The sequence below is a fragment of the Athene noctua genome, chromosome 5 (genome assembly GCF_965140245.1).
Source record: "Athene noctua chromosome 5, bAthNoc1.hap1.1, whole genome shotgun sequence".
Classification (NCBI taxonomy): Eukaryota; Metazoa; Chordata; class Aves; order Strigiformes; family Strigidae; genus Athene; species Athene noctua.
The window spans coordinates 47,126,498-47,154,009 of NC_134041.1; the positions used below are offsets into that span (position 1 = coordinate 47,126,498).

The 27,512-nt window shown below is 41.5% G+C and overlaps 2 protein-coding genes across 3 annotated transcripts in view; one reads left to right on the forward strand and one right to left on the reverse strand.

Moving 5' to 3' along the window:
• The window catches only part of WDFY4 (WDFY family member 4), a 145,414-nt gene that overhangs the window by 89,494 nt on the left and 28,408 nt on the right, over nucleotides 1-27,512 (forward strand). For both annotated transcript variants that reach the window (XM_074908354.1, XM_074908353.1), the window contains exons 44-51: nucleotides 3,865-4,013; nucleotides 5,114-5,234; nucleotides 7,665-7,750; nucleotides 9,191-9,253; nucleotides 24,023-24,065; nucleotides 24,862-24,981; nucleotides 25,541-25,658; nucleotides 26,319-26,428. In XM_074908354.1, coding sequence (XP_074764455.1) covers nucleotides 3,865-4,013; nucleotides 5,114-5,234; nucleotides 7,665-7,750; nucleotides 9,191-9,253; nucleotides 24,023-24,065; nucleotides 24,862-24,981; nucleotides 25,541-25,658; nucleotides 26,319-26,428 — 810 coding nt within the window. The remainder of the gene's footprint in view (nucleotides 1-3,864; nucleotides 4,014-5,113; nucleotides 5,235-7,664; nucleotides 7,751-9,190; nucleotides 9,254-24,022; nucleotides 24,066-24,861; nucleotides 24,982-25,540; nucleotides 25,659-26,318; nucleotides 26,429-27,512) is intronic.
• Nucleotides 12,080-16,576, reverse strand: LRRC18 (leucine rich repeat containing 18). The gene is made up of 2 exons (XM_074907082.1): nucleotides 16,501-16,576; nucleotides 12,080-12,899 (listed from the first exon to the last, which is right to left on the reverse strand). Exon 2 carries the CDS (start codon nucleotides 12,863-12,865, stop codon nucleotides 12,080-12,082), a length of 786 nt encoding a protein of 261 aa, XP_074763183.1. The 5' UTR covers nucleotides 12,866-12,899; nucleotides 16,501-16,576.

The following is a 27,512-nucleotide window of genomic DNA, read 5'->3' on the forward strand; positions in this document are numbered from 1 at the left end:
ACATCAAAAAGGGCAGAAAGACTATATAACTACAGGTTTCATCTCTGATTCCTGATAGAGTGATTCAGAAACCTGAATGTGTTGCTTTTATGTGTATCATGCAGAGTTTTTGTAGCTTTTACTGAGCAAGTGATTAGAGACATCTGTGAGCATTTATATAGAAACATGAAATGTGACAATGAGGAGGAGAAAGGGTCTTCAGGAAGTCACTAAGCCACTGGTTGCTGAGAAGGTATATGAAGATCAAGAATCACTCCATACCTATCATGTTTCTTATACTCTTTCCATAAGCTTCTGTTACTAATATGTAGGATAGTTTAGATGGACCTCTGAACTGACTTGGAGTAGCCATTCTTTTGTTGTTCTTCTATAAAAATGCTGTGCTTAGGAGATTGTGTGGTGTGGGCAAGTTTCCCATGTTCCCATGACATGGTTTTGTGACTTCAATTTCCTTGCATTGTATTTTTCCCTGAGAGGCCATGCTAACACACTAGAGTCTGCAGGAATAGATGGCTAACCTCCTCCAGGGTTTTTGAAAACTATGTAAAGACTGTTTGCATCTTCAGTCATGTAATTGCTTTGGAAGTCTGGCTCTTGAGCTCCAGAGCAGATATGCTTTTATGGCTACTTGGTTAAATGCAACTGGAACATTTACAAATAGCTTTTCTGAAAAACAAGAAAAAATAAACACCACACCTTTAGCTTTAATTCCCTCACACATCTGAATGAACAATTGAGAGATTCAGGGCTTTGGGCAATACCTTAGAAGGTAATTATTTTATGTCATGTTTGCTTCATTGATTAATGATTTTAGTGGCTAGTGAACTGGATTCTGTTCTGACAGAAAAGGAAAGTTTTTGTTTATGATAATTTCAGGCTGCTTGGTGTTTCAATGCAAGACCGTAGGCACAAGACTGTCGTCCTGGTGGGGGTTCTCTAGTACACCTCTTTGTCAGATCTTTATTACTCACCTGAAATAAAATGAGCCCCATTCTCCAAATGAGAACAACTGATTCAGCCCAAGGGCTCTAGTACTTCTAATGGTGCAGATATATTTAGTTCTGTTGAGGGTGATAACATAAAATTGATTATATGAATTTGGCACTGGTGACTGTTATTTGTTGGGTTGTACAGAAGACAGGGTGTACTGGGGCTTAGAGCGTAAGGTTTGAGAGAGGTGCATGCTCTCTTCCCTCTCAAGGCCTGCTAATACGCTCTGGTCCTGCCTTAAGTGGAGTAACAAAGTGATTTGTGCCAAACCGTATTAGTGATCATGAGCAGGCCCCCTTCACAATCCACGTGCCTCCCAACACCACACACATGATCTCTGGCATATGGGCTGGGTTTGCTGAGGTGGATTTCTTAGAAGTCTGGATTTCAACTTTGTGTCCATTTAGCTATTTTACACAACTGCCTAATGTTTCAATATTCAGTTACCTTCCTTTTGGGAAGAAGCAATCTTTCTGCTATTTAATTACTTCAGGAAACCCTGTGGTTCACTAATGTGAGCAGAATTCCTCAGTATTCTCAGTGCAAGCATACATGCCTCTAACCACATAATGGCACACACATACGCAGGCACTCCAGTTCAGAGAGTTCTGTGGTTGGCATATCCCTGCAGAGACAGGCATTCCTCTGGGATCTGCAGAAGAGATGATGGAAAAATGCTGTCTTCCTCTTAGAAATAATTTAGAGGGGAAAGAGAAAGAGTTGAAGGGATTTTCATCAGAAATTACCCACAGAAATTTTCCAGGGTTGTTGGTTTTTTTTTAAACCCAGATTGAAAGTAACCTTCTGTGCCCACTAAGTGATTTAAAAATGAAACCCCCCCATTTTGCTGGTTAAAAAAAAAAAAAAAAAAAAAAGTAGTAACAAGATTTTATTGCAATTATTTATTAATTTATTATTTATGTTATGCTGGCATCCAAGACTGAAATCTTGTGTAGCAGTGCAGCTCTGTTTCAGCTGACCTGAGTTAGACTTTGTGTATTTTGGAATGGAGACAAGGAAGGTTGTAAATTTGGTTCCAGAAATAGTGAGATAGGAACAACAGCAGAAAGCAAAGGAGAACCATACCTGCTCTACATATCATCGTGTAGACTTTATATGCTGTAGTAGAACCAGTGCTATTTCTGGGTCATTTTTGCATGCAGGAAAAATAATATAGGACATTTGTTCTTACGAAGTTTGGTAGTAGTAAGGTCACTGAAATGTTAAGAGAAACCCAGGCTTTTCAATACTTCTCATACATGTCAATCAGTTTTCTGAAGAACATAGCCCTATATTTCTGAACCATCGAATTTCTCTTATGTAAATACCTCTCAGATTTAATCCCTCTGTATGCAGCACTCTGGTCCTTGCAGTTTCAGATGGACTCAGCTTGCAAAATTTTACACTGATTTCTGGATTGTATGTAGTTCACGATTATATCAATTTACAGGGGGAGCTCTGCAGTGAGCAGTTTTCTTAGTGTATAAGGTAGTATTAGTGTTTTAAGTTTTTTGGGACCATTAATGTTTTGTTGCAGTGTAAATGTTTGAAGGGATTTTTGCAAATAGAGGGTGCTTCATCTAACTCTGGGCTAATAGGCTGATGATTAGTTCTTGCCCCTTCCCTAGGAATGTAGGAGATACTGGTTCAAACTTCTGGTCCAAACTGGGCACAGCAGTGAGTTGACCTTGATCCTCCCAGTTGGTTGCGCTAACCAGTGGACTGCTCTTTTGGAGCTGAGTATATGTAGAAGATTAAATCAACTGACAAGAAAAATATGGAACTTCATGCCTCTAAATGTTAGGCAAATTCTTTGCAATGAATTACTGCTTTGATTTAAAATCAGACCTCTTAAGTTTCCCACAGCCCATACAACTTTCTGGATCGTTGGTCTTTTCTGGTCTCTGTATTGATCTGTTTCCTTTCTACACCATCTCTCAGCCACTAGAAAGTGCTCCAGAAAAAAAGATTATTTTTTTTTCTTTATCAAAACCGGTCAATTCTCAAGAAAACTTTCTATGAACTGGCATATATGACTGAAGAACTATTTTGCTGAAAAATTCCCAGTGTTTGGATTAGAGATTCCTCTATTTAAAGGGCCAAGTTAATTTGCTCAGGAGAAGCTAAAAGAAAGTGAGTCTTAGGATTCCAAGGGAGGTTTTTTTAAACTATTCAAGAATGTTTAACTAAATCTTTAAGACAACTAGAATCACAGATTTATATATTTTGATTGGCCTTCTGTATAACATAGGAAGGAAAAGTGCCAATGCAAGGGGTTTTGTGTTACTGAGATTTCAATCCCCTGTATGCTGATTCAGCTGGTCATGGTGAGATAGATACCTAGAGTATTAGATCCTTTCCTTGCTCATTGCTCCCTGGGATCGATTTGCAGGATTTTTTCAAATATAGGTTTCACTGGGATCTAAATAAAAGTACTTGTCTCTGTATACAGATATTTATTATATGCCACTGTTTTTCTGTATGATGCTGTGTAAGTCACTTCTTTCCTCAGTGCTTCAACTCCCTGCCTGTGTAGTAAGTATTACTGTCTAAAAAAGTTTTGTAGTGCTAACTCCTGTAATATTTGCGAGCTCTTTATGTTCTGATGTTGCTATATATAGACACAGATAGATGACGAAGGAACAGATTTACTGGGAGAAAAGGGCATCAGACCCTCCTGCTACTAGTACCACAGAGGCATGCCCTGTCAGTCATATGGTGATTTTGTGGCTTCATCTCTATTGAATTGCCAATCAAGATGGCAGCTGTTTTGGTACAAACATACATCCTTCTGCATCACTGGGTCTTGCTCCCTGCTGTCGCTGTCACCTGTGTTACCCACTCCTGGCTTCATTATGCTTCCTTCCATACTAGGTCACATTCAAGTGCTCTGTGGCAGTTGTGCAGGGGCATACAGCATTGGAAGGAGTGCTGCTCTTTGGCAAAGAGCACTTTTACATCTGCGAGTGCTTTGTGTTATCCCCTCTAGAAGAAGTCTACTGTACCCGTCACTGCTTGTCCAGGTGAGTCATTCTTTCCTTCCAGAGATCTGCTTGGATAATTTCAGTATTGGCATATGGATACCTAGAATTCACACAGACTTTGAGCAGATTTCAGGAGGGATATTAGCACAGCAAGAAGTTTGCCATCCTTTCCATCTGTTCACAGAATTGTTTAGCGTAACTAACATAGGTGCTTATTCACAGGCTTTGGAGGTACCACAAGAACTCCAAGCTCCAAGAGATGGAGGTGGTGGGCAGTCTAACACAAACATTGCTGCTTTTCAATTCTTTTAAATTGTTCTTAATGTTTCTTTCTGATTGGCTCCCATCTTTTATTCATATGGAACAGTCATTAGAAGAGCCTTTAGCTTCATTGTCTCATAAGATTTTTGTTTGTTTCTCTAAGACAGAATCGTAATTAATATTTGGCACACTGCTATCATCTCTGACTCATGATTTATTGAAACTGATCAATACTGAAAATGAGTCTGTTAGACTTAGCTCTTTGCGCATACTGTGTACTCATGTGCAAAGCCCAGTGGGACAGTATGTAACTCTGTTTTTACTCCCTGTCTGCTCTGCATCCGATTCTTACTAAGTCAAATATCAGTCAATCTGATCAGGTGACTTAAGGACTGATTGGACTGGGTCCAATAAAAGCTTAGGTTGTTTTTCTAAGGGATTTGCTATGGGCAAGGCTGTAGATAGCAATTGCAGAACATGTACATAACTAAAGTAATAATGAATTAATTACTTAATTATTAGTTCAAATGAATTGCTGAGTATAGCAGCTGTGTGTCCTTATAATGCTTGCCCTTGACCCAGGCTTTTAGGTCCTCTCATCTAGCTCCTTCTGTTGCTTCTCAGAATTCAGTGTGTGCAAAATATTTTTATCTACCTATTTGTATGCATTGAAATAATTCCAAACCTACCCTTAGCCTCCACAAGCTTTGGGAACTGGTATAAAATCTGCCTTCAGTATTTAGCTTTGTTTTCAATTCATGTATGACTGTTAAACTTGCTGTCTCTTAGTATTTTTATTCTTCTTTAGGGAGGCCTTGGATGTTTGTGAGGTCTCTCCTGGTCTTTTTGATTCAAGTTTATTTTTTTTTCTTTTCTAGCATCAGTGATCCATTCATTTTTAATTTATGTCATAAAGATCATGCTGTGGGAGACCAGAAGTGTTCCCGTTATTCATATAATGATATAAAAGAGATTCATCTGATGCGCTTTCTTCTGCAGGTAGGAACTAACATACTTGGTCATTTGAGGGAAAGCTGCAAGAGCTATAATGACATGTGACTGGAAACTACTTGAACAATTTTTACTCAGACTGCTGAGGTTGCTTTGCTTGAGTCCCAAAATGCTTTTGCTCCCATAATTGCTTCATTAGCCTTTGGTTACACAAACTCCTCCCCATATTCACCAGTGTGTTTAAGCACTCTCACTGGAGTGTTTGGCTTATTAGTTGTTAGGTTAACAATGTTCTTCACGGTTTATCTCAGTGTTTTTGAAAATAAGACTTGAAGTCAATTTCCTGTGTTTTGATGGAAGCTTCCAGTAAGTGTCTGACGCTCAGTAATATTCAGCTCCCACAGACTTAAGGAGTTTTGGACATCAGTGCATTATGGGTATGTGTAATATGCTTACCCCGAGCCTCTTGAAATAACTTTCAAGTTGTGCATGTGAGTCAGTAAATGAATCCTAAGTCGGAGCAGAGATTTGAATCCTCTGTTCCTTCAGTCGCACTACCCAGAAGCTACTCATCATCAGTGGCCTGGTAGCCTTTTAGTTTTGTCTGGTTTAGATGATCCTGTGATGAGGATCAGAGAAGAGTTGTAGCTAGAGCTCCTTGCAGCACCAGAGCCTGTACTTGTTCTAGAGGGGTTTGGTACAGTCCAAAGAGTAATTTACAAATTTTATTTGACAAAAATATGGAATTCTGAAGCAGTCATAACTAGTTACGTGTTATTTTGAATCCATTTTTAGAAGTTTGAGATTCAACAGAGAATTAAGAAGTCATTTGGAAAATTCAAAAGTTGAAGAAAATGGGGCTAATAATTATCTTATGTAGGATGGCACTCATCCGTGGCTCAGTCCTGGTTTATTTTATCTTTAATTATCTCTGCAAAATGGACAGTTTTAGTAGGTGAGACTTGCTTCAGGATATAGCATATACCAGTGGTTAGGTCACTCTCCAAGCATGTACAGGAAAGTTAAGTCTTACTCTGAGTAACTGTATGAAGCTTATTTTCTTACATCACTGGTGAGTAACCTGAGCAACAGAACTGTCACCTCTTCTGCTTTGTGAATAACATCAAAGTTGCCAGTGGAATCTTGTCACCTTCTCATATATTCACATGTCTGTATGCATGGATTTTTTTAAACATGTGAAATGGAAATATTTTGTGTGACTCAAAGTGAAAAATGGAGATGAGTAAAAACAGTCTTTGAATGGGCCTGGGGCAAAGGATGGAGCTTGTTGGTTTGAGGGCTTTCTGTGGTTTTTTGGTTGTGGGTTTTTTAGGTTTTTTTTGTTTATTTTTGCTTTGTTTCAGTTAATGAACTGAAAACTCAGGTACCTATATAAGGCTCTCAAATTCTTGCACTGGGATTCCATACCACAAACTGCTTTGAAAAAGTATTGCGGAAGAAGAAAACTGATTCCTTGTGTTTATCCTGTGGGACAGGTGGATCAGCTGTTTAGGCAGCTACTGGGCCTCAGAAAGCTGATCTCCTGTTCATGCACATAGCCCAGCTCAGAGCAAAGCACTGTGAAACCACACAGCCCAATTTTGCAATGGCAACACTTGAGTAGGTTTGGTTTGGAAAGCTGAGCTTCAGAGCAAATGTTGCAAGCTGTTTATTGTTCATAGCTGCTCTCATATTACCTTTCTGCTTTATACTTCATTTGTGAGTCATGTAAAGGGCAGTTGCCATTGTGGTGTTTTTCTCAGTTTGTATTACACCTGCCACATTTGGACAGAAACTCATGTCTGAGTTCCCCGACACTATGTGTTATTTATAGGTTTACTTGACTGACTTTGGGGAAAAAATGACCACTCACTGAAAAAATATTAGGATTATATGCAAATGACCAACATAACAATGTATGGAGACTTTGTGGAAGAAAGGGGATGAACTTCCCAAATTTGATTATTTAAAAATTCAGTGAGAAAAGTCATAAACTTCACTTCCTCCTCTGCTGCTTCTGTCCAGGAAAAATTATTTTGATGTTTCTGTTGAGATCAGTATTCATTTAGAAAGCAGTATGATTGCTTTCTAAAAGAAACTCTTACTTAGCATCCCCTCTCCATGTTACCTTTCTCACCTAATTAGAAGTTAATGCTACTAGTGTCTTGTTAATCACACTGAGATTTCAGGATAAAAATGCTTCACAGGCAGCAGGAGGAGGCAGGTGATGAAGCCAATATTTGGAGTTTGGTTTTGCTTCAGAGAAGCATTTGAACTCCTCGTCGATCCAGTAGGACCATTCCTATAGTTGGAGAAATTGGGAATATTAGGCATATTTTGCTACACTTCTTCACACTTGATACAAAGTCAAGGCCTTTTTTTTGGAAAGCCCTGAAGAACTGGACAGGCCATGGTGGACTCTGCAGCACTAGGCTTTGCTCTGCAGCTCTTCACACTGTAAATGATTTACCTTTCCAGGAGATCGCCTTGGAAGTATTCTTCAAAAATGGTTACTCCAGATTTCTTGTCTTCCATGACAGTGACCGAAATAAGATATTTAAGAGGTAATCACTACTTCATAATAACATGTGAACACCCAGGTGACACTCCTGGTCTATGCTCCTAATTATTCTGGCTTCAGTTGTTTGTCTTGTGCTGCTCCAGTGGCTTTTTTTTTTTTTTTTTAAATTGCAGCTCCTTGGTCTTTAACCGGTTACACTTAAGCAAAGCTACGAAATTTTCCTTTTGCTGACCTGTGAATTCTTTAGAGCATTATATAACCATTGATTTATCAAGGGAGCTAATGCATGTGTAGGACTCTTCTAGCACTCAGCGTTATGTTTGTATGTCTCTGTATCCCAGGAAATTGCAGTTGTAACTGTGCTGCTTCTTCACACTGAGCACCACCTCCATCTCACCTCACAGTACTGGGTGAAAGAAGGTTTCTTATTGCTCTATTCCAACACATGAAATGCCATTAGATTCTTTATAAATAAAATGTTTTTGTCTCTCTGACTTTTATCTTTGGTGTGGAGTTAACTTTTTACAATGGAATTTTTGTTTTGAAAAGATTTCTTCTTATGTGTTTGTCCTGTTTGATGAAACTTGAATGTAACACTATGTAATGATGAATTTGCGCTTTTTTTTCTTTCTTTTTCTTTTCCTACTGCAGTTCTAGACCTTGCATCAGGTTTACTTTCACTGTCCTTTATGAAGGAAAAATACCTCACTACATAGTACTTCCTGTGGTAAATTCTGCAGCCTGATATGAGGATTGGTACTATTAATTTCTAAACAATCATAGTAGTTCCTTTTGTTCCTGAAATCTCTGAACAGTTTCTAATGCAGTATTGCTTAAAAAGTCAATGCAAATTTATCTACTCTTCCTTTATAAACTTGCTGCGTAGTGTTACTACTTACAATCACCAGATTCTGCACCAGAACCAGCTGCTTTCTTTAGCCCTTACCTTTGCTGTGTCTCAGCTCTGACAAATGTCTCTTGGGGAAATCTTTCAGAGGCAGTTCGAGATAAGGTTTTGATCCTCAGCTGCCTGATTGGTAATCTTCACCTGAGCGGCAAACCTAGGTATTTCAGTGGTTTAGTATGTCTGACATCATAGGCCCCCAAGGAAAGTAAATAGGAATGGCTGAGATCTGGGTTGGTATTCCTTTCTGCCATTTTTGCTAGATAAATGACTAAGTGGCTTCTCATTCTCTGGCTTTAATTAATGGAACCTTAAACCACCTGATCATAAGTTCATAGCCCTATATATAATTTCAAGGACCTGTTTGGGAAGGAAACCCACAGGCAACTCCTTAATATTAAAAATACACTTCTCCTGTGTTGTCTTACAGCTTTGTCCTAGGTCAGAGTCTCAGTGAAATGATGTGGCATCCTTCAGGAAGAAAGTTGCTGTCAGGACATGATATAGATTCTATAAATATATAATACATACAGATAACCATTTAAATAATTATGCTGTGACCTTTCATATCTCCTATAGATTTTGCTTTTTCCAACCTGCTTTGAAGCCAAAGGGGATAACAGAAGAGTCCTTGAATATAAGGTAAAACATAGGAAACATTGGATAACTGTAGATAAGTGCAATTGTGTGAATAAGTCCACCTTATATAAGTTTCTAAATTTTTTTTTTATTTGTCCCCTATTTTAAAGATTCAGAGGTGTCCTCAGAACTCCAAAAAGCATTCTAGTGTACAGCATCCACAGTATGGAGACATGAAGAACATGTTAAGTAGCTGACTGTGCATAGTTGATTAATAATTATTACCTCCTTAATACGACTTTATCGGCAAACTCTACACAGATGGTTAGTGTGGGAAGGAGACAGTCAGTGAGGTGAGGTTAGAGCTCATCCATAATGCTTCTGCATAATGTTCTCTTTATTGCATGGTTAGGGCAGACAGCAAAAGATGTACACGTGGATGTTTTGGCGTATTATAGTAACTGCCATGAAGATTCCAACTTGTTGTCTCTCAGATTTAGAGCTGCACGAAAATAAGTTTTCTCCTAGTGAGAGGTGACTGAGAGCATGTTCCATGCTGACCTTGAGTTACTTGCATACCCATAACTTCTCAATTTGGATACCTGAGGAACACAACCCTAAGTGCCTAATTGGTGTCCTCTGAAATGATTGCCTGGAGACTGGAATACTGTTGAGAACTGAGGGGCAGATTGCCCCTGTGAGTTGTGGCCTGTGTCAGCTGTATTCTTCTTTTTAATTTTCACTCTACCTGTTGTAGATTATTACCTATCTTGTAAGTGAACATTTTCACCCCTGAGTACCAGCCATCAGCTTGCAAAAAGTATCAGTGCAGTATGCAGTCAGCTCTCGCTAGAGCCTAACCTTATGTCAGAGGTGATGTTTGACTCTATGAAGCATCATGTGTGGAGCAACCAATAACTTACCCTAAGGTTTCCTTTCCTTGTGCTTGCTGGGGGCCTCAACAGTTGGGAATGTCTTGAGATAAGATGCACTGTGGCTGCAGGAACTTTGGGCTTTAACTGGGCTTGTGATTATTTTGAGAAACACTTAACTCATGTTTTGTATCAGAGATTCAAGCAGGTCTGAAGTAGCCTATCCTGAATCCTATAACACTCCGTCTTCAGTTTTATTGCATTGGCTGGGAGAGGTCTCTGAGAATGTGAGGGGCCTTTGGCACAGCTTTGGCTGGGCCATGTTAGAGCATGAGCTGAAATAAAATAAACATAAGGTAGTGCTACCGCCTAAGTAATGATCCCAGAAAAGTTGTGCTTAACTGGGAAGTTAGAGAAAATGACCCCGTGGGCATGCTTCCCTTTACCAAGCTCCAGTCTGGGAACTGAAGGACTGAGGACCTGATGATTTTACTTTTCCCTTGTTTGAATTCTGGAGCCACTTCTGAGTTAAAAAAATTCAAGAGCAGCACAAGGGGCTTCTTCCCCATCTAGGGGACGGTGGTCATCTTCTATAACATCCCATCTTTTCCTGCCCTACCGGAGAGAGGGAGGCAGGCCAGACTAAGCTCTTTGCCCAGACACACTATTAATAATTGCACAGCTGAAGCATGGAAAGAAGAAATTGCAAGTTTGATGTAATATGTCGTTGAGGTAGTAGCATTTCTGAGAAACCCCATATCAGTTTTTCCACCTAGTCCATAGGAATAATACACAGGAGTTCTGACTACCAGGCTCTACTGTAGCCATTTAAAAATTATAATTATAATGGGCTGTTTCTGAGTACTTTTTCCCTGGAACTTTATTCTTCATTTAAATATACTTAAATGTTTGCTATCACCATATGGCCACAGCTAGCACCTTTTCTTGTGTCATGCTTAACTGCCTTTTATAATCTGCTCATTGTTTGTACCTGTATATTGCTGTTTGCAGGCTGTCAGCAATCTCTGTTCTAGGGATGTGATTTGGACAAGTGAATGTGTGTGCTCAGGTGCACACATGCATGCGCACATGTGAACAGAAAGCTAGAAGTACTGTGGGGACATCAGACCTGATTTCGTCAGTTCACTGTCTGACTCTTGGATCATGGAACAGGGTGACTCTTTCTCTCTTCGCCACTGCTTAAGTGATAAGCCCAGGACCCTTAAGAGCAACCTTTTCCCTACCTCTTCTCCTGTACCTTCCTTGGAGGGAGACTCAGAGTCATACAAAACACGAGTGTAGGTAATGGTGCTGATTGTGTTGTGCAAATTAAGAGATCACCCAGGTATAGCACCCAAAATTCCAGAGAACTTGCTTATGCAGAGTCTGGCCTCCTGGTGGCAAATAGGATCACTGGTTGTTTAGCTCTAAGCATTGTGTTTGCAGTTACTCCTGATCCATAACATTTGTGTCTGCTGCCTCTGCTGAATTGGAATGGGCTCATGATTCCTACACTGACAGTGGCTATCTGAGGTTCTCTGAGGGGTTAGTGGCAGCCACCAGCAGCAGAAGGTTCCTAGATCTGTTCCTTTTCCTCCAAATGGTATTTACTGAGACTAGTTTAACTGTGTCTCACCCTATTAAAATGAACAGAACTAATGTTTGGGGCTCAGTGGTGGGAGTGGAGTTACTAGAAAAACCTTTGTTTTTGAAGATTCCTTCACTGGACACATGCACACACAAAGGACTAAACCAAACCCAAACATGGAAAACAAGTTGTAGGAACAGGCCCAGATGGAAATAGTCATTCTTTCCCCAAATATACCTCTTCTGTTTTACATCTGTTTTAGTTGTTTGGGATTTTGATTTAGAGACCACACAGATGTGCTGCTTCTAAAATGAGTAGGTGTTTAAAGGAAGAGAACATCAGGTAAAGGGAGAAGGAAGGAGGTCACAGCTTTTTATTAGCTTGGTCTGGATCTCATGGGACATGGCCTGTGGAGTGCCTTGTTATATTTCAGGGATTTTTCTCTCTTAATCTCCATTCTTCTTGGTTATCCTTTGCAAAGGAATTGGGTGTAAGGAGTAAAGGGAAACTTGGCTTTTTGGAGGGGCTAGGTGTCCCATTCTTTAACTTGTTCAGGTTGTCCCTCTTATCCTGACACACCTTCAGGCAGGAACAGCACAGATCTTTCTCTTGTACTAAGTAAAGTGTTTGTATGCGTTTAATGGAGTCGGCATGCTCTTTCTTTGTTGAATCTGGGAAAGGATTTCTTTCTGCATTCAGTTTCTTGAGCTTGGGGAGCTTTTTCACACTGTTTGGGATGGTGGTCAGGGTGTTGTCAAAGAGACCTATCTCCTTAAGTTCCTTCAGGGCCCCAAGACTGGTGGGAATACTGTCAAGACAGTTCAAGCCAAGGTTGAGAATACGCAGGTTCTTGAGAAGGCTTATTTCTTCTGGCAGATTTTTGGTAGTCAGCTTGTTGTTGCATATGTTCAGGTAGAAAAGGTTCTGAAGTGTACCTATTGCCCCAGGCAGCTCCTCAAGCCGATTACTATGCAGGTCCAGCCAGCGCAGTTTCTGAAAATTCTGGATGCTGCTTGGAATCTTTTTTATCATGTTTCTGCTCAAATCAAGCTCATCTATGTCAGTCAGTTTCAGAATGCACTTGGGGAAGGTGGTGATACCCATCTTGCTTAAATCAAGACGGCGCCCACCATCAGAAGATATCCGAATGGAATTTTTGGCAATTTTCAAGGTGATCTTCTTCCCTTTTTGATCTTTTGCTTTTCCCTTGGCCATCTCTCCACTGAGAGACCGACAGACACACCAGAATCTGTGGATAAAGCATGGGAACTCCAGTAAAGCCTTTGAAAGCAGTGGCTATTAGTCCCTAATTAAAAACAAAACAATCACATAGTTATAAATGTGACTGCTGGACTCTTCAGATGTCTTTTTTTAAGGTCAGGACTTTTGAATCCTGAAGCTGCAACTCTGAGAGTTCTTCCTGAAAGTGTTTTGAGTAGATGAAATTCTAATAATTTACAATATTATTTTACTGCATTGTAACACCTATATTGCATTACAGAGTGAAATTACAAGTGGGAGAAATTTGCTGTCTTTCATCCCTAGATACTGATTTGAGCTCAGCATGTAATGAAACTGAATGAAATGTGTTGTTATCCATGAGCTGTTGGAGCACCTGAGCAAAACATGTTGTGTGTCTCAATCCAGTCTTTAAGGACTGCAGTGAAAGAAACTATCTAAAAACTGCACTTATTCTCCCAGGACAAGAAATTACCTTATTTACAGGCCTGGCATCTGTTGTCAGCTTGGTTAACCCTGTTTAGTGGACCTGAATGTGGGCTGTGGATGTTACTGCAAGGTTAAATATTTAAAGCAAATGATTAAGTCTTCTTTTAGACTTCAGGAACATAGTGGGCTCCCAGATTTTCCAGGATGGCTTGCAGTTCATGCATCACCTGCAGGGCAGACTGCAACAGGGGGTCTGTGTCAGTACTGCTTAATGACCAGGACTTGCTAAGTCTCTCCTGTGCTTTCAAGGACAGACTCTGGATACTCTAACCTTGTTGTACCATCCATGCTGTGGGATAGATGAACTCCCACTGTGAAGGTGCCCTGCCCTCAAAATAATGCATGTAGATGTTCTGGTCAGACTTTTGACTCATACTGATGCTCAGCATGTGTTAAATGCTTTGTTGAATTGAGGCCTGTATGAGTGGTAGCCTGCTGTAGTCTCAGGTTTGGTGAAATACCTCTCTAATCGAAGGTCATCAAATACATTTGCTAATTATGGCTAGTGACAAAGGAAATAGGCTGATTTCCTGGAAATGGATGACAATGTCCCTCTCAGCCAAAGCGCAGTATGGGTTACAGCTGGCTAATCTCAGGATGGTCTGGGTGCTCTGGCATTTAATTGTGAAGAGTCAAATCGCAGCTTTGATAAATGATTGGGACAAAATATGGATTTGTCTACAATACATTTCCCTATTAGAAAGGCTTCATTACAAACCCTTCAGGCTTTTTGGCTACTCATTAATCATGTACAAATACATGAAGGGGAAGCTCAGTCTACAACTAAGGCATTTTAGTTATCTTTCAATTACATGCCATAGCCAAAAATAATGCAAAAGCAAGGCCAGTTACCACCCACCCTCTCAGGAGCTCTGTAATGAGACAGATGCTTCAGAAAATCCTGGAAGCAGCACAGTAGAACAGACTTGCCCTGAGGGCATGTTCCAAAATTAAATCTTTGTTATTTTACATAAAAATATATAAACACAGCTGAATCTTTCTTTGTCTGTTACTCACGTGTTTCTGTCTCTCACCTGTACTTACAGGGCCATATTACCATTATATCTGAAGGCCTCTCACTCTTTACTATATTTAACCTCACAGTGCCCCAGGGGCAATATCAATGCTGTTCTTTCTATAGTGTAGACTGCACTTTTTCCACCTTCGCTGATGTTAACTTAAATAATTTGCTCAGGAGTGAGTAGAAAGTTCTGGAGATCAAAACAACAGGTTTTTCTTAATCACAATTCACTCATTTTAAGGATTTGACGTAATCAAATTTTTGACAGTTCTGTGAGGGTAAACTTCAGCTGCTTGGGAAATGCCAGAGCCCTGCTGCTGGCACAGGACACCCTGAGTCCCTTACTGATGCACAGAAGGTGACTGCCATGCTTTAGAGAAAGATCTGCAGGGAATATTCCTTACACTTTGGATGGATGGAAATAGACTTTCTCCTTCCTGCAATTGATGTGAACCCGGTGACTTTTGGATCCAAATTTATCCTTGTTTGAATTTTGTGTTGGGTGAGTCGACCAAAACACTCAGTGCATTTTGATCAGTGAATCTTTTCAGCCAAGTATGCCTTAAAAAAATGAAATGGAGCCTCAAGGAAAAAAAACATATTTTTTTCTAAATTCAAAAAGACAATTTATTTTAAAATACTTTAAAAAACATCTTTAAAACTCTCAGAAAGAAAATGTTTTGTCCAGTTCCTAGTATTTTTTCCTATTACTTTTCATTTAAAATCCAAAAGGGAACACTGATCCAGAACAGTTTCCTTTCTTAAAAATACCATCTAGTGAATGCTGGTTCGTGGTGCTGGTGTCCCCCCGTGCTGTGCGTGCCTGGGAGCACTAGAGGGAGCCTGGTGTACAAGGTTAAGGGCTGGAGGCTTGTCAGGAATATGAGTATAGTTTAACCTTTTGGATTTGGGTACTTCTCTGCCAATAACCCTTGACAACTTGTTATAAAGTTTGAACCTGGACCTTTCAGATTTTTAAGAAGTCCAAACAGATCAGTGTAATTTTCCTGAAGACAGATCTCTCTGTATGATGCTCTGGATAATGCCCAGACTTCAAAGAGATTTAACTGCCTTGTTTAGTCAGAATTTTTTAAATGCTACTGTGGACCTCTAAGATGCACTGATCAGGAAAGCATGAGTCCCTAGGAAGTGATCATGCTTTCCAATTACTATTTCCTTTGGCTTAAAAGTTGGAGCCTTGTTTCAAATTTACAAAAAGGTGATTTGCAGTCCCAAAGATAGGGATTAGCATTAGAGGTCTGCAGAAACACCTCAGCACCAGACAGCTTGAAGGGGATGAATAGCCCTCTTGTCTCTGCATGCTTGTAAACTAATTATCAGTGTTTCACAGGGCTGTAGCTAGAGATAATGGAGTTTACTTAGCCATGTCTCATTTTCTTTAGCTCTGTATAAGAGGGCTCCAGTTCTGTAGCCATTGATATTAAAAATTCAGGAATCACAGGAGCCCTCCTTGCTTTAAATGTTAATTATGCCTGTTCGTTCTCATGCTCACAGTGGGTGGGATAGCAGAGGGAGAGGTACATGTGTTGCCCTATTACCTAAGAAATTATGATAAGAGGGAACTCTCTTTATTCATTTTCTCTAAACCCTCATCTTATTGCCAGGTTCACCCTGAGATGCTGGAAAACCTTTGTCCATGGGCAGGGGTGCTGCATTTCTCTGTGACAAAGTCTTGCTAAAGAGAACCTTGACTAGAAAACTCTTTCCCTTTTTACCCACACTTAGTGAAATCTTTGGTCTGGTTTAGGCTTTTGAAAGCCCAGGGCTAACCCCAGAGCTTTAGGAGCGTTTCACAGGCCCAGAGCTTTGGGCTGACCTGATACAGAGATGAATAGAAAATGTGTGTCAAGTGCATCATAGTATCTGTGGTGCTCTGTGTTGCTGGGAGCTGCCGGGAGGGAACAGACCACGAGCATCAGGACGAGGACTGTCTGTGTCTCTCTGAGGCAAGGAAGGGTTGGATTTTACTCCTCATCTGCAATTAAGCACTTGCACAGGGTCCAGTCATGACCCATTGTAGCATAAGTCATTAGGACATATAAGAAGGAGATCCAGTCCTAGAAAAATACAGATTTGGAACCTGATGATGCAGTCTCTTCTATATGAACCTTTCTTCTTCCTTTCTCAGCATAGGGCTGGCAGGAACAGAACAAGCCTTCTGCCTGTGACACTGTCTGGGTGTTTCAGGACCTCCTCTGTGGTTCTGCCTGTTATTTTCCTCCCACAGGTTGCTGCTTCCTACTTCACTGTACCCAAAGCTGCACAGAACCATCTTGATCCCATCTTGAACTAGTCTGTGAGGAGAGTTTCCTTTGTCTTTCCTCCTGGAAGTCTGCATATTGCAGAGCAGGCTTGTCAAGCCCAGCAGAGCTACACATGCCCTGCACTTCTCTTGGGGGCAGGAAGGCAGTGAGGTGACTGTTCTAATTCACCCAGGGAATAGCTCTGTGGACATACCTTCATATAAAGCTTAAAACCAGAACCCATACAGCAAATAATTTTGCATGAAGCCAAGCAGTTCCAGCTAGGGTAGGTTTCTGTTTCCCTGCTTACAAGCCCGTTTCCATTTCTTTGTTGTTGGATACGACCTGTTGTGCAAGAGAGATTAATTCACTGACGATCTGAAATGCAGTCTCTTGGTAACAGGCAAGTTTAGCATGAGCAAATAGATAGAGAGAGGTTTCATTCCTCAATTTTCTTACTTTTCTAGATCACTTCAGAGCCACTCTGCTATCACGCAGTGCAAGGTCACTTATAAAACCAAGGCCCACCAAGAATAAACAAAAATATTATCTTAACAATTCTGTGAGACTGCCCCCCTGCATAAGATCTTACCGGGTAGCAGCTAGGAAGACTTAGAAGGCAAGGTACTGATGTCACAAGTTCTTTGTTTTTTTCGGTAGTGTGGGATGAGCCTTCATGGTCTGTTATTGTGCAGTTGTCCTCTGTCCACTCCTCAAGTAATGAGTTAGTCTTTCAGTCTGTAAACAAACTCGTGAGCAGGGAGCACAAGAGAGTTTCCTCTTCCCAGTCCTGCAAATTCGGAATCGTACTTCCTTGACAGAAAATGGCAGCCCTTCAAGAAACTTATGTGTGGGAGTGAGGAGGAGGAGTGGCAAAAAGGACTTGCCCAGCTCCAGGGTCTTTCTATTCTATTCTCCTTCTACAGTCTGTGAAACTTCTGTTCCTAAGCAACAGCAGTGCTAGGTCCTTGGAGATCATTAGCATAATGTTTGGTTCTATCATGCATATTCAAGCTAGAGGGAAAAGAACCAAACGGCATGCAGTGCCTGGAAACGTTAGATTTCAAATTATGCAGAAAGAAAAAGCATCTCGACCTTGTTAGAAGCTGTTTGTCAGCTTAACTGTCCATTTTAGTCATTTGGCTATTTCGTTTTACTTGGCTGTAACACAGTGTGACATACTTGTATGTGTGTGTTAAAACTCACAACATTTGTGATACCATCCTTAGCACGTGCCAGATCAGATAGATGCAGACACGGGAGGGCAGGCTCATTCAGTGGTGCAGCAGAGAGGATATCAGCTGCAGTTTATATTCATCTATCTGTGACCCTTCAAATGTGCAATTGGTACCACGGTTTCCCTTTGTAGCATGTGGATTTACTGGATTTTGTCTGTATGACTGGTGCTACCAAGCTTAAGCTTTTAGTAACTCTTTGCAGTAATTTCAAAATAATATCTGGAAAACAAGCAGTCTTGTGGTAGGTATTGTTCACAGGAGATGCAACACTGAGGTCCCTCTCTTGCTGATAATGGATCCCAGATATTATTAGCATAAAGAAGCTGATAATGTTGATGTGCTTGCCCGATTCTGGAGTTGGAGACTGCATTCTGCTCACCTCAACAAATTAACTGAATTTACTTGATGTCTTTCTTCATCACCTGAAGTGTGCCTGGGTGCAGCATTTCCACAGTTATCCCTTTGTCTGGTTTAAGCCTGTGAATACACATGGTGCAAACAGTGTTCCATAAATGAGGGAGATCCCTTTCTCCCTCCCTAGCACCTTCAAGGTATCCTACTTCAAAGAGCCCTACTTAATATTATACTCATTTATAAATCTTGTATTGCATGTCTATTCTTTAAGCACAGAGTAAGAATACCCAGAAGGGGGACTGGTACAATCAAACAAGGAGGATGCTGTACCTTTATTCTGAAGTAATCTAACCTAACACTCTTCTGAGTTTGAGAGAGACTTGATTGTTTCACAGAGAAAGCTAACATTCCCTTTGACATCTTTCTTCTCTTAATAGTAGGACTTGAACCTAGGTTGTGCCTTACCAAGAATGGTATTTTCCTTACAATATGTTTGATAATTGCAAAGATTATTTAAGAAAAGTGGTTCTGGGAGAGCTTGGCACTGTTTTGCAAACTTAAGAAGTCTGGAGGATGGAAGACAAAAGATGAAAGCAGCTTTGTGAAGTCTAATAATCCATTATGTTTATTGGAATTTTAGTATTAATTTCAGTGGGGGCAAAATCTTATCCTTTGAGATTATCTCATCTGCAATGAATCTCCAAATGGGTTGAGGTCCACCTGTCTCTAGCAAATGGAGAGTACTGGCTATCACAAGAGTGAGATCATAGTCTGATGTTAATGGAAGAGGGATTAATAAATCACTTACGTATAGTGTAGCCAAAGGTGGATCATCATTAGTACACATCATGTTTAGATTCTGCCTAGGCTAGTGCCCTACAAATACCTTATAGATTTAGATATAGAGAGATATGTAGGTACTTCTCTTGACTTCACATATCTTTGCCCCCTCTTGAAGTTTGGTGATTTACGTTTACAAAGCACTTCTCCTGTTTCTTTTTTCAAACCAGCCTTTGATTATTTAATTTTAAATGCACTTACTGTGGTTGGATAGCTGCAGTTGATCTACCTTGAGCTTTTGCTATGCTGGCTAGAGAGGTGTTGGCTGAAGGAATGCTGATTGATTACCAAGGAGAAAGGAGGTGCCTTGCCAGTCTTGAGCTGCCTGTAATGCAATTCATGTTCTGAGCCCCTGCAAGTCGAAAATGAAGAATGCAGAATTCCAGATCTGTGGGGACTTGAAGGGAGCATCCTGCCTCGTTCCCAGAGACCCAAAAGGATGACTCTGACAGGGGAGTGACTATATTTAGCCTTGCATATTTTCATGATGTGGCAAACTCATCAACCTCTTTGAGTTATGTAGCAGCTTCCAAAGTCTGCAGAGAGAATTGATTTGAGCCTTGTAGAGTCCTTTTAGCTGTTTAGGGCTTGTGACAGGCAGAGCAAGAGTTTCACTAGAGGGTCATGGTGTACCCACAAGTCAACGTATGTTTATGTACATTTGCATAACATACAGACTGGCCCAGTTTAGTCCCGTGTACAGTATTTTATAATGCTCCCACTTTAAATGTTGGAGGACTGATGGATTAAACAGGTTTGTACATTACATAATCCCCTGCTTTCTAACTCACCCATAAATCCAAAATAAACCTAGGCAGTTTTAGAGAGTGAGTTTGCCCCTGTGGAAAGGGAAGAACCTAACTTGATCCCTCTGTGAAAAACACCCTAATCCAGCCACACTTTAAATAATGCCAGGAATCCTGTTCCTTTGAGATACTTTCTCTGAGTTCCAGATGTCTGTTGGAGACCTTACAAAGGTCAGTGGGGTAAAGCAAATCTGTGAAATCTACATATAGTGCAAGAGGGCTCAATTGTAAAGGGTAAGTGCTCATGATACCCATTTTCTACTTTAGAATTCCTACATTCTTGAGCCACATGTGACTCAAACTGGAGGTGCAAAACCACTGTAACTCTACTGTAATTAATGGACTTTCTTCTGATGTACATTGTGTATATTAGACCATCATATAATCTATTTATTTTTTTGGACAAAGAATGAAGATCCTGTCTTCTCATATCAGATATGAACTACACCTTTTTGTGATGTCTGGTTTCTATAAGCATATCCTATCATTGTAGGTTTCATATGCTTAGAAGAAGAACTAAACAAATCTTAGGAGTTGTAGACCATGTGCTAGAATTGGTCCTGGGTTTCATGTTTGGTCATTGAATAGGTTATTACTTAGGCTATGCAAAATCCTTCCTTCAGATACACACTTTTCTCTGAAGAGTACCTAAGCAAGGAATAAAACACTGTCTTGAGTAAACTGTAGTGTTTTTCCTTTATGTACACTATTAACTGGTCCAGGAGTGAATAGGCAGTAAAATAATGTTTCATAATCATGTTTACATGTAGTTTACAATAATATACTACTGCAAATTCAATAAAACTGTAATAATCATAGACCATTCCTGTGTTTTATTTAGGTCTTTGAGGCTGCTTTAAGCCTAACTTTGTGGATTTCTAATGTGATCCAATACAGAGCACAGGAGTGCAAAACAGCAGCTAGTTATTCCTGTAGCAGTTTTATAATCTATGGCTGAACTGATTTCCTTACACTTTGGGAAGTTAGTAGTCCTGTCTCTGATCTGGCACTGTAGGATTAAAGTTGTACATGGAAACTTTATGGAAAAGCATCTCCTACCACCAGTTATATTGTATCTTGGCAGTAACCCTGTTTACTTTGGCAGATCAAAAGTTTCTTTAATCCATGTGCTGGTTTTGGCTGGGATAGAGTTAATTTTCTTCATAGTCGCTGGTATGGGGCTGTGTTCTGGATTTGTGCTGAAAACAGTGTTGATAACTCAGGGATGGTTTAGTAACTGCTGAGCAGAGCTTACACAGAGTCAATGCCTTTTCTGCCTCTCACACACCAGTGAGGAGGCTGGGGCAGTTGTGGTAAGGTATTAGCTGTCTTTTTCTACCTGCCAATCCACAGACATGTGGCGCTCAAATCACAGCTAACCCTTGCAGGAGGTTAAAACCTTCGCAGGAACAAAAGCATGAACGCCAATATGGTGGTTGCTATTTGCTCAATTTATTAACTGTGCAGTTGCTTTATATATGCCTTTCCGTACATCACGAGATCTTTCAAGCGCCTCTATTCTTCCCATACATCGCGAGATCTTCTGAGTGCCTCTCCCTACAGGGGTACACAAGAAGTTGGGAGGGGACAGAGCTGGGACAGCTGACCCCAACTGACCAAAGGGATATCCCATACCATGTGATGTCATGCTCAGCAGATAAAGCTGGGGGAGGAAGGAAGGGGGGATGTTCAGAGTGGTGGTGTTTGTCTTCCCAAGTAACTGTTAGTGTGACGGAGCCCTGCCTTCCTGGGGATGACTGAACACCTGCCAGTCCATGAGAAGTGGTGAATTAATTTATTTTTTTGCTCTGCTTGCACATGCAGCTTTTGCTTTACCTATTAAACTGTCTTTATCCCAACCTATGAGTTTTCTCACTTTTACTCTTGTGATTCTCTTCCCCATCCCAGCGGGGGGTGGTGGTGGTGTTGGGCGGGGGGGGCGCTGGTGAAGTGAGCAAGCAGCTGTGTGGGGCTTACTTGCCAGCTGGGGTTAAACCATGACAATCCAAAAGCTATCACTTGTCTCAGTTTGGTCTCTAGGAACTGACAAGAGCAAGTCCATGGCCTTTAGGTACTGGCACATCTTCGAGTTCGATGTAGTTGAAATGTGACTTTTGTTTGCTCAGAACCTTTGACCCTTTCACACTTTCAAGTGAATTCCCCTGTTTAGAATATGCCTTCGACTGGTTTAGCTTTTTATTTAAAGTTCCAGTAAAAGGTTGCCTTTTGGGAATAAAGAAAGTAGAAAAAACATGTTTATTACGTAAAAAAAAAATTATAAAAATGGCAACCCTCTTTTTAAGAACCACGTTAGTTTCAAAGTGCTTTGTGCAAAAATAATATCTTTGATATGGAGACTGAGAGACCTCTGTTTTCACAGAATCACAGAATCAACTAGGTTGGAAAGGACCTTGAAGATCATCCAGTCCAACCGTTAACCTAACACTGACAGTTCCCAACTACACCATATCCCTCAGCGCTATGTCAACCCGACTCTTGAACACCTCCAGGGATGGGGACTCCACCACCTCCCTGGGCAGCCCATTCCAACGACCAACAACCCCTTCTGTAAAGAAATACTTCCTGACATCTAGTCTGAACTTTGCCTGGCGCAGTTTGAGGCCATTCTCTCTTGTCCTATCACTTGTTAGTTGGTTAAAGAGGCTCATCCCCAGCTCTCTGCAACCTCCTTTCAGGTAGCTGTAGAGGGCGATGAGGTCTCCCCTCAGCCTCCTCTTCTCCAGACTAAACACCCCCAGTTCCCTCAGCCGCTCCTCGTACGACCTGTGCTCCAGACCCTGCACCAGCTTCGTTGCCCTTCTCTGGACACGCTCGAGTAACTCCATGTCCTTTTTGTAGTGAGGGGCCCAAAACTGAACACAGGAATCGAGGTGCGGCCTCACCAGTGCCGAGTACAGGGGCAAGATCCCTTCCCTGTCCCTGTTGGCCACACTAATCCTGACACAAGCCAGGATGCCATTGGCCTTCTTGGCCCCCTGGGCACACTGCTGGCTCCTGTTCAGCCGGCTGTCAATCAGCACCCTCAGGTCCCTCTCTGACTGGCAGCTCTCCAGCCACTCCTCCCCAAGCCTGTAGCGCTGCTGGGGGTTGTTGTGGCCCAAGTGCAGCCCCCGGTATTTGGCCTTATTGATGCTCATGCAATTGGCCTCAGCCCATGGCTCCAGCCTGTCCAGGTCTCTCTGCAGAGCCTCCCTACCCTCGAGCACATCAACACTCCCACCCAACTGGGTGTCATCTGCAAACTGACTGAGGGTGCACTCGATCACCTTGTCTAGATCATCAATGTTGTTGATGATGAAGATGTTAAACAGGAGTGGCCCCAAAACCGAGCCCTGGGGGACACCACTCGTGACCGGCCGCCAACTAGATTTAACTCTGTTCACCACTTTTCAAGCCAGTATTTTCAGAATGCTTTAGAAAAACATGAGCCTTTGAGAATAAGGCTTCAGAATAGAAACTGACAGCCATAATGGTACCTGTCACTAGCACTCTAGCTCTACAGTGGGATGAGACCAGGAGCACAGACTGATAAGCAGTGTGGCTTAGCTCGGAACAGCTGAGAAGGTTGCTGTCCACAGCTGTCCGTCTGCCTCTGCTCCAGGGGCATCTTCCTTGCTTGTGGGTCAGCTTCTGAGTTCTTGCAGTTTATCTTGTAACATCACTGCCACAGTTTGCAGCAGTATCTTAAAGCAAGCAGAATCCATCCTTAGCATCACCACCCTACTTCCTTTCGTTTTCTGCATTAAATATCATAAGTGACACTTCATTCAGGAGCAGACTGGCAAGTAGCTTAGGGAGAGTGGCTAGCAGTGATAAATTCATCAGCCACCTGAACCTAGGCCAGCCTTGTTCACCAGGCAGACTCTTCCTTCCTAATGAAAGCAGTAATAAAATTTGTGTTATGCTGCACTAACCTAACTGATGACACTCTGATTTTGGAATTTTTTGGTCAAGGATGAAACCTCAAAATTCTTCAAGTCTTGGTGTTCTCTCATTTCTGTGGAATGAGAGCAGGGGACACAGGGAGCACAGATGTTAGTGTTGACTTTCTTTTATTGTTCTGAAGCAGGCTATTTTAACTGAATGTTTGCTTTGTACAGGAAACACTCAGGAGGGGAAAAAACAATGCTCCAGAAGTGGCAGGTAAGCTAAATCTTGGCTGCACATGGTTTAGCAAAGAATTTCAGCACCTATCTGTGTGTCTGCACACAGATACGTGTGTGTGTATGTATGTACTCAAGGCCTAAGCTCTTCTCTCACTGCTGGAGGTGAGGTTATTGGCAAGAGTATTTACAACTGGTTATTGCAGATGTTTTACTTCTCCTGCAGTGAAACATATGGTGTTGCTGTCCGGCAGATTCAGTGTGATTTTATGCACATTTTTGAATGGAGACCAAAGAGAGACATGTATTTGAATGACTGTTCACAGATCATCTGTACATCTAAATCAATGCACCTCTCGTTTTCCCAGATGTTTTGCTGAGCTGAGAGATACAGCTATTTTCCTGTACCCTGAATCTTGGTGACTCAAGACACATTGAAGAAATCTATACCTTCTTATTTATATGTAGCACTTTATGCAGCCTTTTCTGTACAGACAGTTGTCCACAATTTTCTAGTATACAGATGGCATGCATCTGACTCACTCTTAAATGGGGAAAAAGTGCTCTGTTATGCAAATACAGCATAAAAGCACTGTGTGATTATAGACAAATGCAAATAGCCTGTCTGAAGAGCCAGAATGAAGACAGATTCTGTTGAATGGATCGTTGTATAAAAGATATTGTGCTGATCTGAATGGCAATGTGTGATTGATTACACTACTTGTAATTCCTGTCCTGGTGGACCTGAGAACCACAGGGCTCTGAGGGTGCCTTGGAGGCATGGTTTTCAGGGGTGGAGTTAGGAGATTTTAATGCTTGTTTCCTTTCCCTGGCAGAAGAGGGAGATCAGCAACTTTGATTATCTCATGTACCTGAACACATTGGCTGGCCGCAGCTACAATGATTACATGCAGTATCCTGTGTTTCCATGGGTCCTTGCTGACTATCACTCCGAGGTCAGTGCTTGCTGCAGCATTCTGTACTTTCTGTGATAGCAACCGTACAAAGGTTTGTTGAATGATGCCATTGAAGCAGAGGGGTCTAGACCAGTGGTTCAAAATTTGAGATGTACTGATTCTTTATAGATTAGCCTTATCTTCAAATCAGCATGCTGAGGATCATGTTCTGCCTCAGAAAGGTGGGTGAACATCTGTTAAATATGTACCTAGTTAAGGGCAGGCTGCATCAGCTCAGCAGATAGTCAAGGACAGGCATCTCATGACCTCTGACAAGGAGGTTTGGACAGAAAAGCCTTGAGAGCAATCTGCAACCTGCCAGGCCCTTTATTTGTGAAGCTCCTTGTACGTGCTGTCCTTTCAGTGGCATGTGCTGCCACTCTTTTTCCAAGTCCCATCCCAATTCTGGAGATGGATGTTTTAGTACTGCATCTGTGACCTTCTTGGGTAGGTGAAACTTCCAACACAGCCTTGCTGCTATCTGGTGTCACTGAGCTAGTCATGGTGTCTAGGACTTGGGGATCTAAAAATCTACATATTTCCTGGTTTTTCTTTTCAGATTCTAAACCTTACTAATCCTCGTACTTTTCGGGACCTGTCAAAGCCCATGGGAGCACAGACTGTGGAGAGGAAACGGAAGTTCATCCAGCGCTACAGTGAGGTGGAGAAGAGTGAGGGTGAGTGTTTTAGGAGACTAACAGACAACAGAGGCTTGAGGCCTTTGGGGATGCTGGCAAATCCCTTTGAAAGGTTGCCCAAGAGCTGTAGCTAACGGAAGCACCATGCCAAGAAGATCCTCTCACTTCTGGATACAAACTGGTTGAGGATTCAAAGATAAATTACTCCTGCAAACACTGCCTTAAATGCCTTGTACTGCTGCATTCTGCTCTTCCTTTGGCAGGAAGAGACACTCCAGCAAAAAACAGGCTGCACTGTTAGCTAAGATGCACACATTAGTCTTGTTTGTAAACTGCATGTAGAAGACTGCTGCACACAGCTTATCTAACAGCTACTTAAAGAAAAGGAAATGGGACACTGAGGATGTCAACCTCTGGAGATCAAGACCTTTTTTGGTGCTAATGAAGAAAGAGATAGTCTGGAAAGTTAAAGGCCTTACTCTTCAGAAAAGGAAATGTGGAAGGAAAAAAAAACCCATACAGAGATAGTAGTAACTGCACATTCAATTCAAATATACAAGGTGTGCTTTTGCTCACAGATCCTTGAACACATCTGCTTTAAAGACCTATTCCCTATTTAGTTGTGCTGTGGTAACTGGATGCTATGGGCTTGAAATGGTGATATTTTGCACTGGAATCTGATTTGTGTCCATTTTCCAGGAGACCTGTCAGCCCAGTGCCATTACTGTACTCACTATTCATCAGCAATTATAGTGGCATCTTACCTGGTCCGAATGGAGCCATTCACCCAGACTTTCTGTTCTCTGCAGGTAAGGGGGCAAGGTATCTTCCCTCCTACACCTTCTTTTGAACCATGTAGCACATTATAGTGGCTGTGTAATGAAGAGGGATTAATTCTTTTGACATTTTCTGTATACTTTATGTGGACCCTGGGCTCACTGAAGGCTCTATGCTATATCTGTTAATTCAGTGAAAACATCTTAATCGGAGTGAGATTGATGTCTGATGATCTTAGTTTTTTTCTGAGCCAAAAGGATTATTTAGTTTTGGTCCTGTGATGCATTTTGTGAGAGCTGAGGCATGTAAACACCCAGACAATGTTTTACTGCCTGTCTGAACATAAGCTTCTGGCTTTGGGGCAGATAAGACTTTCATGGCAGGTATTCTAAGCCCAAGTGCCCCTACAGTAATGCAGCTACAGGCAAGCACTTGGAGCTGGCTGTGGTGGCATAAAGAGCATTCCTGGGCCAAATGAGGATGCACAGGTTCTGGTGGGTGAGGAATGATAGTGATCATGGGATCATCTCCCTGAAGGAGAAATTGGGTGAGGCTACATCCAGTGCTACAGAAAGAATATTTTGGTTTAGCTTGTTCTGAACTTGGCACTGGTTTATGGTGCCAAACGCACTCACCGTGGGATTGAATTTCATGGAAACTGAACTTTGTGCTTGCCTTTTTGAGCTGGTCACCATGCAGGGGCACCAAATTTCCTGACTACCCTCTTCAGGAGGCAGTTAGTGACGCAAGCACAGATGCTTGGGCCTTAGCAGACAGTTGTTACCTTTATTTCTGTAATATAATTTGTGTTGTGTTATAGTACCATCTACCAGGAGGACAGGTCCTCAGATGTGTGTTTTTTAAGGAGTGTCTTGAATGTACCTATCCTTATGGAGCAATGTGAGGGAGACAGCTAGGCCACACTCATAGGCTGCTGTGCACATGGTGAGGGCTCGCCACCTGTTGCAGCTTTCCAAGTGCTTTGCTGTTGTGCTGGTTCCTTTTCCTTTTCCTTTTCCTTTTCCATTTCCTTTTCCTTTTCCTTTTCCGTTTCCTTTTCCGTTTCCTTTTTTCCCTCCCCTCCCCCTCTTTCCCCCTTTCCCCCCCTTTTCCCCC